General features: G+C 41.5%; 1 protein-coding gene across 2 annotated transcripts in view; it reads left to right on the top strand.

The window, feature by feature from the left end:
- Pio (zona pellucida domain-containing protein piopio) overlaps positions 1 to 13,407 on the top strand; it is a 53,089-nt gene that overhangs the window by 35,407 nt on the left and 4,275 nt on the right. For both annotated transcript variants that reach the window (XM_083034320.1, XM_083034321.1), the window contains exon 5: positions 13,171 to 13,338. In XM_083034320.1, coding sequence (XP_082890446.1) covers positions 13,171 to 13,338 — 168 coding nt within the window. The remainder of the gene's footprint in view (positions 1 to 13,170; positions 13,339 to 13,407) is intronic.

Raw genomic sequence — 13,407 nt, 5'->3', positions numbered from 1 at the left:
GTAAGGAAACGTCGTGAGAAAGAACTCGTTGATGCTCAACGTGGTCATCTCGTGATTATCTTACCCACATGCCGCGACCGACGTATCTTTGGAACCCGGGAATTAATGATCGACTTTCACTTCTTTCGTTTCCCCCGAAACAAATATCGATTGCTCGTTCCATCTATTTAATCTCGCTGGCAGTGATTTTTTTTCTCTTTCTTTTAGTTTGACACAATTAATTACTGTATAAGAGTCAAACTTGAGATGATAAAAATATAATAACGCAATATTTATCACAGTAATAAAATCAAATTTTCCAAATTTCGCATATTCTTGGTCATTTCATGATTATATTTTATAATGATTTTATTATACACTAATGTAGCTAATATATTTCTCTTCATTCTTTAAACAGTTAGACTTTAATGTACTCCATCGAGTACGGCAGATAGATGTGTGTTACAGAGGTAACGGGTGCGAAAGATATTTTTATAACACCATCTGTAGAAAGAGTAATGACAAAATAATGATTGTCATATAACGGGCACTTTGCGCATGATGTATGCATCGGGGCGAACAGATTTAGTTAACGGACTTGCATTTTTTATTTCGCGTTCGTCGTGTGTCTGAGCGGGGATAAAATCGGGAACGAACTGTTAAATCCGAGGTGTCCGAGGATTCCTCGAGGTAGAGCTTGCTCGGCCGCACTCTCTCGAGTGCGCTGTAATGACATTCCCCTCTTTTGCGCTTTGGCAAAAAGTCACGTACGACATTTTAATGCACTCCGGTGCGTCTCTGTCACGGCGGATTACGCCTCTAATAGTAACACCGTTACGCTGTCCGTTACGTTTTCACGAGAGCGCAAGACCTAGGAAAGATTGATTCACTTTACGACGCGATAAATGAAGATTGCGCCCAAGAGTGATAAACGAGATTTGTATCAATCGTTGTATCGTGCCCCTTTCTCTCATTATCCGCTGACCATCATCATCTGAGGTTTGCAACGCAATGTTCGCGTAACGTCAAACGTAACTTGGAGCCTGTGAATTTTTAACTTGAAACTTAATTCAATATTCAATTAATTTTTTATCTTGATATGCGCGATACGGAAGATTAATATAAATAATTGGCGCTTTTATGGGCGATATCGGTCAGACTGAGCATCACTGTTGCATACATGACGAGTGCAAGGTTCTGCGAACCTTGTAAGGGTCGGAGAAGAAGCTGCTCACTTTCTGCTCACAGTGGATAAAGCTCGAGACGATGCGTCCACTCCTCGGGAATACCTCTTTAAACGACCTATTGTTCTGCGGTTTAAGTCGCGCGAATCTAAATGCGGCCTTGTAGACTTTCCATTAACTTGGCGAATATTCCTGACGTATGCCGCTTTGAAAGCGGATCGATAAGTTTTAAGTTAAAAACTTTCACTTGCAAAATCGTTTTTACTCGAATAAACAATAATGGTTGAAGTAACGAGCGAAATATCGATACATTTACGTCGAACGCGTACTGTAATTAATTATAATTTAATAGCAGATGCGAGTCGAATTAAATAATGCTGAAGCATCGAAAGAAAAATGTTAGTAAATCGTAAATACAATCTCTTTTCTTCTTTCTGAGAGTCATTGTGTACAAATACGCGGCGCGCTCTCTCGAGAGTATATAGGATCAACGTGAAGGTCCTCTCAACCTCGTTGACCTCTGACTGAGAGGGCGAACAGGCCGCGCCGCGTCGCGTCGGCTAGTTTTTCAAACAGCTGAGGACGGCTGTTCGCAAGGATATACTCGCTCGTAACTTCACAGCGGGACCGGTCTCCTCTTTTACCGGAGAGACCTGGCCCCTTTTCTATCTGGCAACGCTCCAGTGCCATCGATCCTCGTCGCTCCGAGGAGTCAAGGAGGGAACAATGCTGGCGCCGAGACGAGAGAATATATACTCGTGCCGCATTATTCCAGAATACCAGACTTCGAACGTCACTCCAATGTTTTTTTCTTTAGCTCTGTTTAAAAGTCTATGGATATTTAAATGTTTCTTCGGCTTTGAAGCAGAGCTGTCTCGCTCGGCCAAAGAATCAAACTTGAATATAGAGAGGAAAAAATCGAAATCAGCACAAATTTATTTCTGTTTTTAATATTAATTTAGGAAATTTATATTGATATACTTTTCGTCTATCTAATCATCTCACATTTATTATCGAAGAAATATTAATTAACGATAGTATTCGTGGATTTATAAAATAATTCTGCATAGATACGCCAAGATATTATTTGCGAAAGTGTTTGAGAAAATTTTCATTCGCGCACCCGCGTTACCGGATATCCCGTTCTCCCTTTCCGAGGAAAGCGATTCATAGTCGGTGTGATCGAAGTTTCCCATAAATTTACCGGATAAGCTATCCGGAAGATCAGAAACCTCGACCCGGACCAGCCGCGGTCGAGGTTCAGGGATTAAGTTATACGTCGTGACGGTTATAGTTGGAATTTATGCTTGATCTTGGGCGTACAGGAAGTGTACAGTCGGGATGTGGAAGAGAGGAGAGTTCGAATCTCGACGGGATATCTCTCCCACGATTATTTCAATACCGTAGCTCGCGGAAGAGTCGTCGCTTCGTCCTGTGATACCTTGTATGAATAACCGCGGCAGAACAGCCATTTAATCTCCCGCGATCTAAGCAAATCCCCAGCGAGACGACCGTTCCGCGTAGAAGAAGAAGCTCTCGTTGGCTACCGAGCTTGTAAATACGCGAGCGCTGGAGAACCGACATACAACTCTTGGTGGTCGGACTCGAAGAAATTGCGCATTGTTGGCTGTCGGCTCGGTTTGACCTGACTGATCCATCCGCGCGTTAGTTATCCCGAAGAATTTGCCCGGAGCCCGGAACGCGTGCGGAAAGAAATGGCGCGCGAGATAGAACGCGGAACGTTTATGGCGAATTGACTGAAGCCAGCGGCAACCTTCCGAGCTTCGAGAACTAATTTCCTCGTTTGCCAAGCTTGTAAAATTGCACGATATCTTGTCTAAAACAGTGATTAATCTTTTTACGTACCATATGTATTATATATATCACTGTTATAGTATTTAATAATATTATATATATATATATATATATATATGTATAATATTATATATAATCTATTATATTATACATAATATTATTATAATATTATATATCATCACTGTTATAGTATTTAATTATATATCTTTACAATGAAGAACAACTTTAAAAAGGATTGATGTATCGCTTTACTGGTTATTTCAAAGAGAATATGAAAATGACAAGATTCTTGGGGGAGAAGCAGCAATATGAAATGTATTCATGAGATTGATATACGGGGTATTAAAACTAAGTGCGAAACTTAAACGGTTTTTTGTACTGCTCACACCAGTTTGTACGTTCTCAAAGCGGTCGCTAAATTAGCTAGGTAAACGAAGAAAATGAGCGGAATTATTCTCGCAGGTAAATCTCCGGAGCGAGAGCTCGTAGGCAAATCGGCGCAGGCTCGTAATAACGCTTGTAAAGGGCCGTTTCACGCAATTACATAAATCCGTGCGTCCAAGCGAAAAGTAGTCATTGCTGTGTAGGCAATACTTAAACGCTACAAGCGTTGGTAACCAAGGTTATTTAACCTTATAAGCGTACTTTCTTGGACAACGAGAATAGCGAAATCCTTATAGCTCATAAATATGCTGTCAGAGTGAGAAACATTGATTGCGGATATAAAAAATCATTCGAATTTCCGTAATCGACTTTTTACTTCGAGAGTAGAATCCATCAGACGTGTCGAAGCAGATATTTTCCTTGACCAACCATTATGTTGGTCACAGCTGTCAGGTTTTATATTCATTATTCAAGCATCTGATAACGGTAACGACTTGCGAAGACATTAATAATCGTGAGATCATCGATGTTCTCAGCTAAAAGGCAAAACTCGTACGTCTATATTTTCATACATATTCATACGAGATATGCGTCACTCGATTGAAAGGCTGTTTCCAACAAGTTTTATAAAAAGTACGTAAATGGCAAGGGGACGCGCGAAATCTCGGCAAAACAAACTAAAAGAATCATCGAAGTGTATCGATCGATTAAAGTGTATAGATAGAAGGGAACGAGGATGTAGAATAAGTTGGCCAAGTATGTTGAACGAGGTTTAAAAGGAAGGTGGACTGAAAAACGAGAGGCAGGCAGAGAAGGACGACAGGACGCGAATCGAGAGATGTCTTCGGAAAAAGCAAACGAGAGGCGCAGAAAGAAAAGCGCCAAGTTCTCGACTCGAAGAATGGGAATAATAATTCGTGACGGCCAGTACGCTGAAATCATTTTCCCGAGCTTCTCGCGTCATTAACTCGTGCGGCTCGCCGAAGCGGCATCTCTTCGCGTTTCGCTTCCTACTCTTCCTTTTCGTCGTTAACTCGTTTCTTGCCCTGAACTTGAATCCGTCTTTTCCCTTCGGCTTCGCTTCCACGTACCTTCCGTGTTCCATCGGACGTGGACCTCCTCCCTTCGAAGGAGAAGGTCGTTGCGGAGCTACGGTAGCTCGTGTTTGCGTGATGACCAACTGTTTGCTACCTCGCGGTGGCGAAGGCAATTGGAAGTAAGGAGGATTCGAGAAAATTGTAGTTTGGATGAGTAATTCTGATAAGACGTACCTACGGAGGTAAGATCTAATTAGATAATTCTAACTACGATAGCTCGCCGCTCAGATAATCTTCGGAAAAATATATCTTCAATACACTCTCTCGTATAGTAATCACTTATTATAAAAATATATTTCCAATCTCGTGTACAATATAATTTTTATAATTTTTATAAAGAAGGAAAAGATAATATAATTTTTAAAGATTTCTATCAGATATAAATAACTTTGAATTTTTTTGTTTCAATTAATTCGAATTTTATTTTTATTTAATTTTTACAAATTTACAAAATGTGACAGCGTAGAGACATATTTAGAGACAAACATTGTCGATGCACATATTAAACGTGAAAGTGACGAGAATATATTCGGCTTTTGTCGCGACGATGACGAACGACTCTTGTCTTCGAAAAGACGGTCATCCGAAAATGTCGATGACGCCAACGTTTGCTCAACGCGTGAAAGCGCGAGTGTATTGCAAAATCGCGCGACTCTGTCAGCCTCTTGGTAGCAAGAGGCGGCTCGTGTGAGAAACGTGGGTGGTTAATGTCGCACGGATTTGTGCATAAGTATACCCAGTCGTTTTCTCGCGCAAAAGAGGGACGGACGCCCCTATGAAAAAAATCCAATTTAGGCGTTGTCCGAGGGGGGAATTTGCCGAGGTGGGCGCACTTCGAGAAGAAACTCGATTTCGAGACAAGGACACACAGAGGGAGGTCGCAATGTCGTCTCGTCATCCACCGAATAAAACTACCCACGTATAAATACCAATTTTGGAAACGTCTCGCGCCTACGTCGTCGACGATTCCGACTATTTCGTCCAGAGATTAGAATTAATTGTTTCCGTTGAATTCTGGCCTCTCTCTCTGCATTATTTTCGCGCCCACGTTTTTCCCGATATATACGTGGTAGTTTAAAAAATTAAATCTCATTTGAAACTATATACTCTGTCAATTTTGTTTTTAACACATCTGCAATTTTTATTTTTCATTTGTATTCTTAGTATATTCTGTCATTTAATTGTTGACGAGAATTGTGCTATTTCTTTCGCAAGCCGATGTTACGCAAGAAGTTACAAAAACATTATTTTTACTGTCGTCAACAGTAACCTTGTCATTTTCTTACATCATGGCAGATGTCACACGCATGCTGCAAGTTACATTCTTACCTCATTGGTACGCATCGCGAACTGCTTTTGAATTTCATTGACATACTTCTATAAAGCCGAGCTGTAGTTTGACAAAACCGTGATGTGACACGCAACTATGTATACCGATTGTGTTAATGGAGATTTCTCTCCTCGCAGATTTTCTCCGCATTGTAATAAAATAAACTTCAAATTTTCGTAAAATTGCATAATTATTCTTTTTTTTATTAGCACAGTATAGATAGGTAAAACTTACTAAAAAAAATTGCTAAAAATCCGCGACAATTCTTCATCTCACTTGTATATACTGACTAAAGTATTATTAATAAAAGAGATGCTCTTACGAATTTTATTCAATTAATTGTACAGAATTTCAAGTATAAAAATCAGTAAGCGTCTGAAAAATCCTTGATGTATAGACAGTAAGACAACGATGATCGTGTTGAATTGAAAGGAGCGAATACTCCATGTTTCTCTCTTCTTCGATCATTCACACCCGGATCTACCATGTGTATTTTTTTATCTCTTTCTTTCCTCTTGAAAAGACCGCACCCAGTAATTATACGAGATAACTAACTGGTTGCACGCGTCCGTTAACTTGTACCGCGACGCCGATCAGCGGGCTTACTATGTAATTGACGCCAACGTATAGCAGGTAAAATAATTTGACATACTATTCGTCGCGATGCATCGCGCGCTCCTGCAGCGAAGCAGAAAGAGGAAAATCCTCTCGCGCGAGGATTCTCGATTTGCATCGGCTATTTTTAGCGATGCGCGCATATTTTCAACGGGAGAATTCCGAGTCGCGAAAACTCCGAGAGATTCCACGGGGATGTTGCGCGCGGAATATTGGACGGGGGCCGTATAACGAGTTGTGCAAACATCGACCGGTATTTTTTCACGTTTTGCCTGTTTCCGCCTCTCTATACCCGGATCCTCTTCTTCGTGCGCTTGCCGCATGATTTCATCTCTTAACGCATCGCTATTTCCGTTGACGTGACCGCCGTTGCCGTTGGGGGAATTTTTTTTACGCTTGATAGAAAATGTCTATAAGCTTACATTTTATGAATAATTAATTCGCGATAAAATTCTATTTATAATCTTACATGTTGTGATACGAGAAAAACATTTGAGAAAAGAGAAGTAAGACACACATTTGATCAATTTTATTGCGAATTGTAAGGCGTAGGTATAAATTGAGTTTATTTTAAAAATAATTTAAAATTAAACTATTAAATATATTTAAAAATAAATTCTTGTTTCCCTTCTGGCAATTTAATTAGCTTAAAACGATTCATTTTTTCATCGCGTTGGCGCCTTCTCACGCGGGAACCCAAGTTCAGTGTGGGAAAAGTCACAAGGTCGTCGGTGATCAATTTTCAACCTCTTCAACTCTGATGATGGACGTGTTAGCTGTCGTGTCTGAACATTCCAAGTGTCGTGTTCGCCAGGGTTACTACCAGAAGTTCGTACGTCGCTGCCATGAAGGAGAGAAAGACGAAGCGAAGGTGCAGTCAGCCGGTCGGCGCGGTGCAGCTGCAGCTGGAGTCACCGCCGCCGCCTGCTGAACTGACCGGCCGTCGAACCCGAGAAATGTTCCGCGAGAGATGTATCGTAATAAGTGCACGAAGTGCCCCACAGGCAGGGCAAGTCCCGGGAGAGGATGCCCGTCGTCGATCGTGCGAATCCATTTGCATTTATCCATCCAAGACTCTCTCTCTCTCTGTCTCTCGTCTTTGACAGCTGCGACGTTAGGTAGCCTGGTAACTTTTTAGCTGATGAATTTCGCTCGATATGACACGGATCTTCCGATCCGTCATCGATAGATCGCACGCGATGTAGACATTTTTTCGCGCTGCATACGATCAGAGTTGCATCGACGTTCCACCGCAAGCTTGCAGAAAAACCTGTGATTTTCCAATCACCGATCCCGTTAGTCGCTCGACACGAGGGGAAGATTTCCTTCTCCTGATGCCAGGGATATTAGCGTGCGGCACGATCGTCGTCACGTAAATCATAGACAGAAAGACAGAAGATGCGCCCTCCGTTCGCATGCATGCACAGTTTGCCGTCTTGCTTCTGCCGGTTGCGGTATGAGGAAATTACCTTGGCTAATAAGAAGTTTAGCGGCTTCCTGGTTTACGCGAAATTAACGTTACGGTATACATACATTTTTATCGAGCTTTTCCCCTTATATTATATTTTGATTGCAATCGCGTTAATAGCAGATTGCGACTTGCACGTTTTACACACATTTTTTTATCCACGTAAAAATTGCTGGATAATATTTTTTTTATTACCTTGCGTCGCGACTGACGTTTATTGACACAGACATACTTAATTAACGAGTATTATAGTAGGTGTAAAGTTTAAACTTTAATATTCTCGACGCGGCTAAAATTCCCGCCTCTCTACGCTTTTTATTCGTCGCGTAAATCACGTCGCAACCTTTGCGCAACTTCCTGGTTCGCGATCGCAAATTTGACTGCGTGCCGCGTGCGTTGACGTAATCCTCGTAGAGGTACATATGTACACAGTACTGTTACGAGCATTCTATTAGCATGACCGACGTGAGGGGAAATGAACAGGACCACGTATATAAGGCTATACAACAACGGATGCGAGACTTCTCTATGACAGTTTACTATACGCGCGTATGAATTATAATTACATATATTCGCAGCTTCCTGGACGCGGATAAGAGAATGCGGACGTATAGCTTGCAACGGATGCAGCGAGAAGTCGACGTTTTAGCATGCATCTTTCCTCGGGTGCCGTTAGTCTTTCTGTTTCGCGTCTTCTCAGAATCCGGGGAGTGTTCTAGCAAATGCATGCAAATATGTAATGATATATCGTACTGTTGTAATAAAGAAAACGATACTTATTACACAAAGAGATTTGATATATTTTTTAAATAAAGTTTAGATAAATTAGGATGAACAAGCTCTCTCTCTCTCTCTCTCTTTCTTTCTCGGGATCTTTAATCACAAATACGCTCGTAACATTATGAAACTATGTTACATTTACGTGCCATGTTACATTAAGTACCACGTGTAAAAGACTCGCGAGAGCATTAATAATAATACGAAAAGGCGGTGCTGATGAGTCGGTTGATGGGCCAATTTGCATGAGAAGCTCTTAGCTACTGTACCCTCTATTCAAGCCAGAGGGCAGAAAGTGGATGTCCGTAATGGACGTACTTGCCTCCCTCTCGAGTCTTTAAGCAGATCCCACTCTCATGCAGGTCGAATGATCAACTCGCGGTCGCGGTTGATAGACAATAATGATCGCTCCGCGTAATCAAGCTTAGCCGCTTCAGAGAAGAACAAAATAAAAAATACAGTCGATTGAAAAAAAATTCATTCCCGAAGAGATCCTGTAAAGATCGAGATCCGAGAATTAATGGCAAAATTCTTCTCGCGTAAGCTTTCCATTTCATCACTCGAGAGGAAAAATTCACGGTGAGAAACGCGTATGAAAATGTCTCGTTATCCTCGATAGATCGCTCGAAGGATGTTAACGATATTAAATATAACGGCGAGAGAAGATGATACTGTCGAAGATGATACTCGAAGGCTAATTCGGGACCGCCAAGAAAAAAAACGTCGATGATCGCTATCCTTTTTGCCGATTACTCTCGCGATATTACCATTAGTACGGCTATTTCGCGCCTCTTTCCAGATTATTGAAGTTCGAAACGATAAAGAGACCGCTGCGCGATAATGGCGTAAGACTCGCAGTCAAGTAGGCGTCAAGTAATACCTGGCATTAGAGTGATCTTCGCTCCTATGCACTCTCGTGTCGTGCAAGTGCACATGGTTTGTGCACGTCCTTCCTTGGATCCACATCTCTCGTCTTTTTATTCATCATATACCATCCTCCCTTCCCCGCCATATCTTTGACGTTTCGCTAATATCTTTCGCTCACGTGGCAAAACCCTGTGAGATGAAGGATTCTCGATCGGCGCAAGATTTTGCGAAAATTTTCATCGTCTTTTGAGATATAGGTATATATTAGGCAAGCGCGAGATGAATCGCGTCAGAGGGCAAAGGGTGTGACACGACAAAAACACACTTCATACGTAAGGTCCTGACATGAGGTATCTCTTGAGGAGAGACGCTGATTCACGCGCGAAACGTGCGTGTTCATCGATCGTCGATCGTCAGAGAAGATGGATATGTATGCATACAGTAATGGATATACAGCTCAAAGGGATATCCGTAAATTGCACATACAAAGCGTACGTATTTGCACGAGACGTACGCTTTGACGCGTGCGTGGTGTATACTATACTTTAGGTGTTCGGGTATATTTTGATTCTTGCATGATGGAGACCAATTTCTCCGACAGCGAGGAATAAACGCCGATAAATACTTAATATCATATAATATCGAATTAATTGAGAAGAACCGTTCAGTGACCGACAAATGATTAATAGTTACCGTATAGCCGATTTTTAATACAATTACAATTCGACTCGATCGGGAGTTGCTCAAAGATCATTGACCCCTCAGAAATCCATGAAATGGTCCACCCTCGCGACAATCATTGAAAGCGGTCGGTAGCGATTGGAGAGATAATTAATTTTACACGAGTACACGCGTTCAAGAATGTGTCTGTTTGAAGGATACGCGAGCTATCGAGATAAAAGATCTTACAACGAGCGTCGTTGTATCGCGTAATTAACAGAGGAAAAGCAATTTATCGCGTCTTCGCTGAGGATATGTCGGACAGGCATTCAATGTCAAAAATACCGGAGGTATGCTCCACCACTTGAGGGAGTAGAAAAGGAAAGGGAAGAAGGGAGAAAAGCTATCTCGAGATCTTAAATATCTTTATATACGATCCAGGAAGAGTCGCGTATGTGAATGTAAATGAAAATTCCTTGAAGTAGAAATACCTGGAGAAAATCACATAGTTCGTAGACAACGTAACGATCGGATAAGCACAAACGACCTTTTCTGCAACGGAAGGAATCTCTCAAAGAGTTCCGTTCTTAATCGAAATAATAAAAATATCGATAATTGACATTCACGAAAAATTTGACAAATTCTTAAAAAAAAAATACATTAAATAAAGTGTGTGTTCATGCGCGAGACTTTAAAAGGACAATATTTTTTTGGAGTGAGAATCGCGTTTCTGGTCTCGGTCTAAAAAATACGTAAACTCGCGACTACGAGGGTGGTCTATTTAACTATAGGCAAGAGTTAAGGAGAGAACACGACTCTAAAAGTGTCCATCCTTTTGCTTCGCGAACCCGTATCGCGTGACAGGGTCCTGCTATTGGTGTGTATAGTGGTATGCAGTAGAAAGAAAAAAAAGGGACCAGTCACAGGACCGTAATCGGGGGACACCGGGCCCCGCCTCGCGTGCGTGGCCTCTTCCCTCTATCGCAATAAAACTGGCGGAGATCCCCGCTCGTTCGGTTGCTAGGTGGGTGTGTGAAACGTAAAGTCGACGATCCGACGTTTCTCTGGGCTCTCTCGGGCCGATGCACCGCAGATTGCGAGTATCCTTGCTGAGGTCGAACGCTGAGAGGCTCCGCCGAAGGTCGTTGCCTGCTCGATATACCCGGTGCTCGTCTAGGAATCCGCAACATCAGAGTCCGTTCGCTCGCTCCCTCGCTCGATTGCCGCGGGAGAGATTACGGAACTCGAATTTATTAAATACTGTTATCCCTAATCGAAAAATCAAGTCGATATATTGTTAAAATAATTTTTTATTTTTAAAAAAGCGACTGTTAAAATCGATTAAAAGTTATATTAAAAGAATTATTGACTTTGACAATGTTGCCTTAACATTAATGCAGCAGAAAATTAATAAATATTTTCTATTTTGCTATTGCGCACCTTCTATATTAGTAATATATAAATACATATATATATTTCCTTTTTTGTTATATAACGATACAGATATTAATTAAAAGAATTAATAAAAATAAATAATAAATAAAGAAATAAACTTGACGCAGCACTTTATATAATATTGACGATGTCTGATAATTGTGATATTCACTCGTAAATCTCGCCAAAGTAAGTTAAACGCGCGACGTGAGCGTCAATTTTATATGCAAATATATAACATCAGCGATTTATACATACAGTCCATATTTTATATAATAACAGCTAATTATGCATTACACGCGCATAGAAGTGGCGTTGTGTATCGCGGTAGTAATATCAAGTGGAAGATTAATTTTATCGTGCCATCACATCCGAATAGTTGGTGTGTGCCCCAACTTTCAAGGATAACCGAGTTCGAGACTTCCTTTCGATTCTCGTCAAGGACGAGCGGTCTTTAAGGACGATGATTATCCATTTGATTACATTCATTGTCCGCGGAACTGGCAGGAAACTGTTCGATTACGGATTACTACCCTCATTAGCGAGCACCGTCGACATTAATGACGGTTGTTGTCTGCCAGCACAGACAACTACTGAAATCCGATCGGTGGTATCTGAAGAAGGACTTGTTCGTGAAGGAGCTTAAATACCTACCTATGGGATATATGAGGAAATGATGCAGAAGGGCATCATAAATTAAACGGATACTCTCTACTTAAATAAGATTTTTTAAATGACAAAATCAGAAGTGGAAGCAAAATTTGTACTTCGCAGAAAAGAGATATTATGATGAAATATTAGATAACGTCAGGAATATAATTAATTGAGAGAAAAAGTTTCAGCCACGAGATTGAGAAATAATATAACGTTTAGTCATCGCGAAAGAAGACGTAGTTTTTAGAGCGCTGCAGAAGAAAGATCGATCGAAGACGAAGAAGAGTATATCTAAGTTTCTCGAGGAGAGGCGAGGAGACCTCCATGCTTGGTAAAGGAGATCCGAAGGAAGAAAGCACAATGGCGAAGGTAAAGTCCACAAGGGAACAGCGAGAATGTAAATTACATGTAGGTATTCCCTTTCTGGATATCTCGGACGAGCGAGACGGAATCGACGAGAGAGAGGAGAGAAGGAGCAGCGGTCCGGTTTTTGCTGGCGGGGTGCAAGGACAGGCGACGGCTGCTGTTGCTGCTGCAACATTGAAAGTGGCCAGAAGAGAAACGTGACCGCGTATTATTATACGCTCCTTGAAAAGATAGTAAAACGTAGACCCCCGTCGTATAGATTGCAACACTCGCGGCACCGAAACACGGATACGCAAACGGTCGGTCGAACAATAGCCGAGTGTTCTCACATCTCGATCTAGCGTTTCGAACGTTTTTAAAGTGGCGTCGAGATTCGCGAATTCTTTGAAATAAAACCTCATTAATCGATCACAATTATATAAATGTGTCATTGAAGGTAGAAATAATATTTCTCGCAATATTTATATTTTTTTGATTCGTGATCTTTGTGTAGGAATTTAGAACCAACACTCTCACGATTCCGTTGCCTTTGTTTCGCAGGACGATGGTGGTATCGAGTACTTCAACACCATCGTGGTGCAGCCACACCTGAAGCTGGTCACGAACCAGGGCAGAGGTTTCCACGTGAGATGTAGATACCAGACGCGCGACAAAGTCGTAACGAACGACCAGACCCACGTGTCCATGCTGCAATCTCTACCGTTGCAGGTAATAAACTGTTCACGTGTAAGGTACCCTTTTCTGAAAAAAATTTTTATCGGGCAAACTTTCGCCATC

The sequence above is a fragment of the Prenolepis imparis genome, unplaced genomic scaffold (assembly GCF_030444845.1).
Source record: "Prenolepis imparis isolate NDT839.2.m4 unplaced genomic scaffold, iyPreImpa1.0 SCAF_3, whole genome shotgun sequence".
NCBI lineage: Eukaryota > Metazoa > Arthropoda > Insecta > Hymenoptera > Formicidae > Prenolepis > Prenolepis imparis.
The sequence above is the reverse complement of the archived record's forward strand: the minus strand, read 5'-3'. Positions and strand labels throughout refer to the sequence as shown.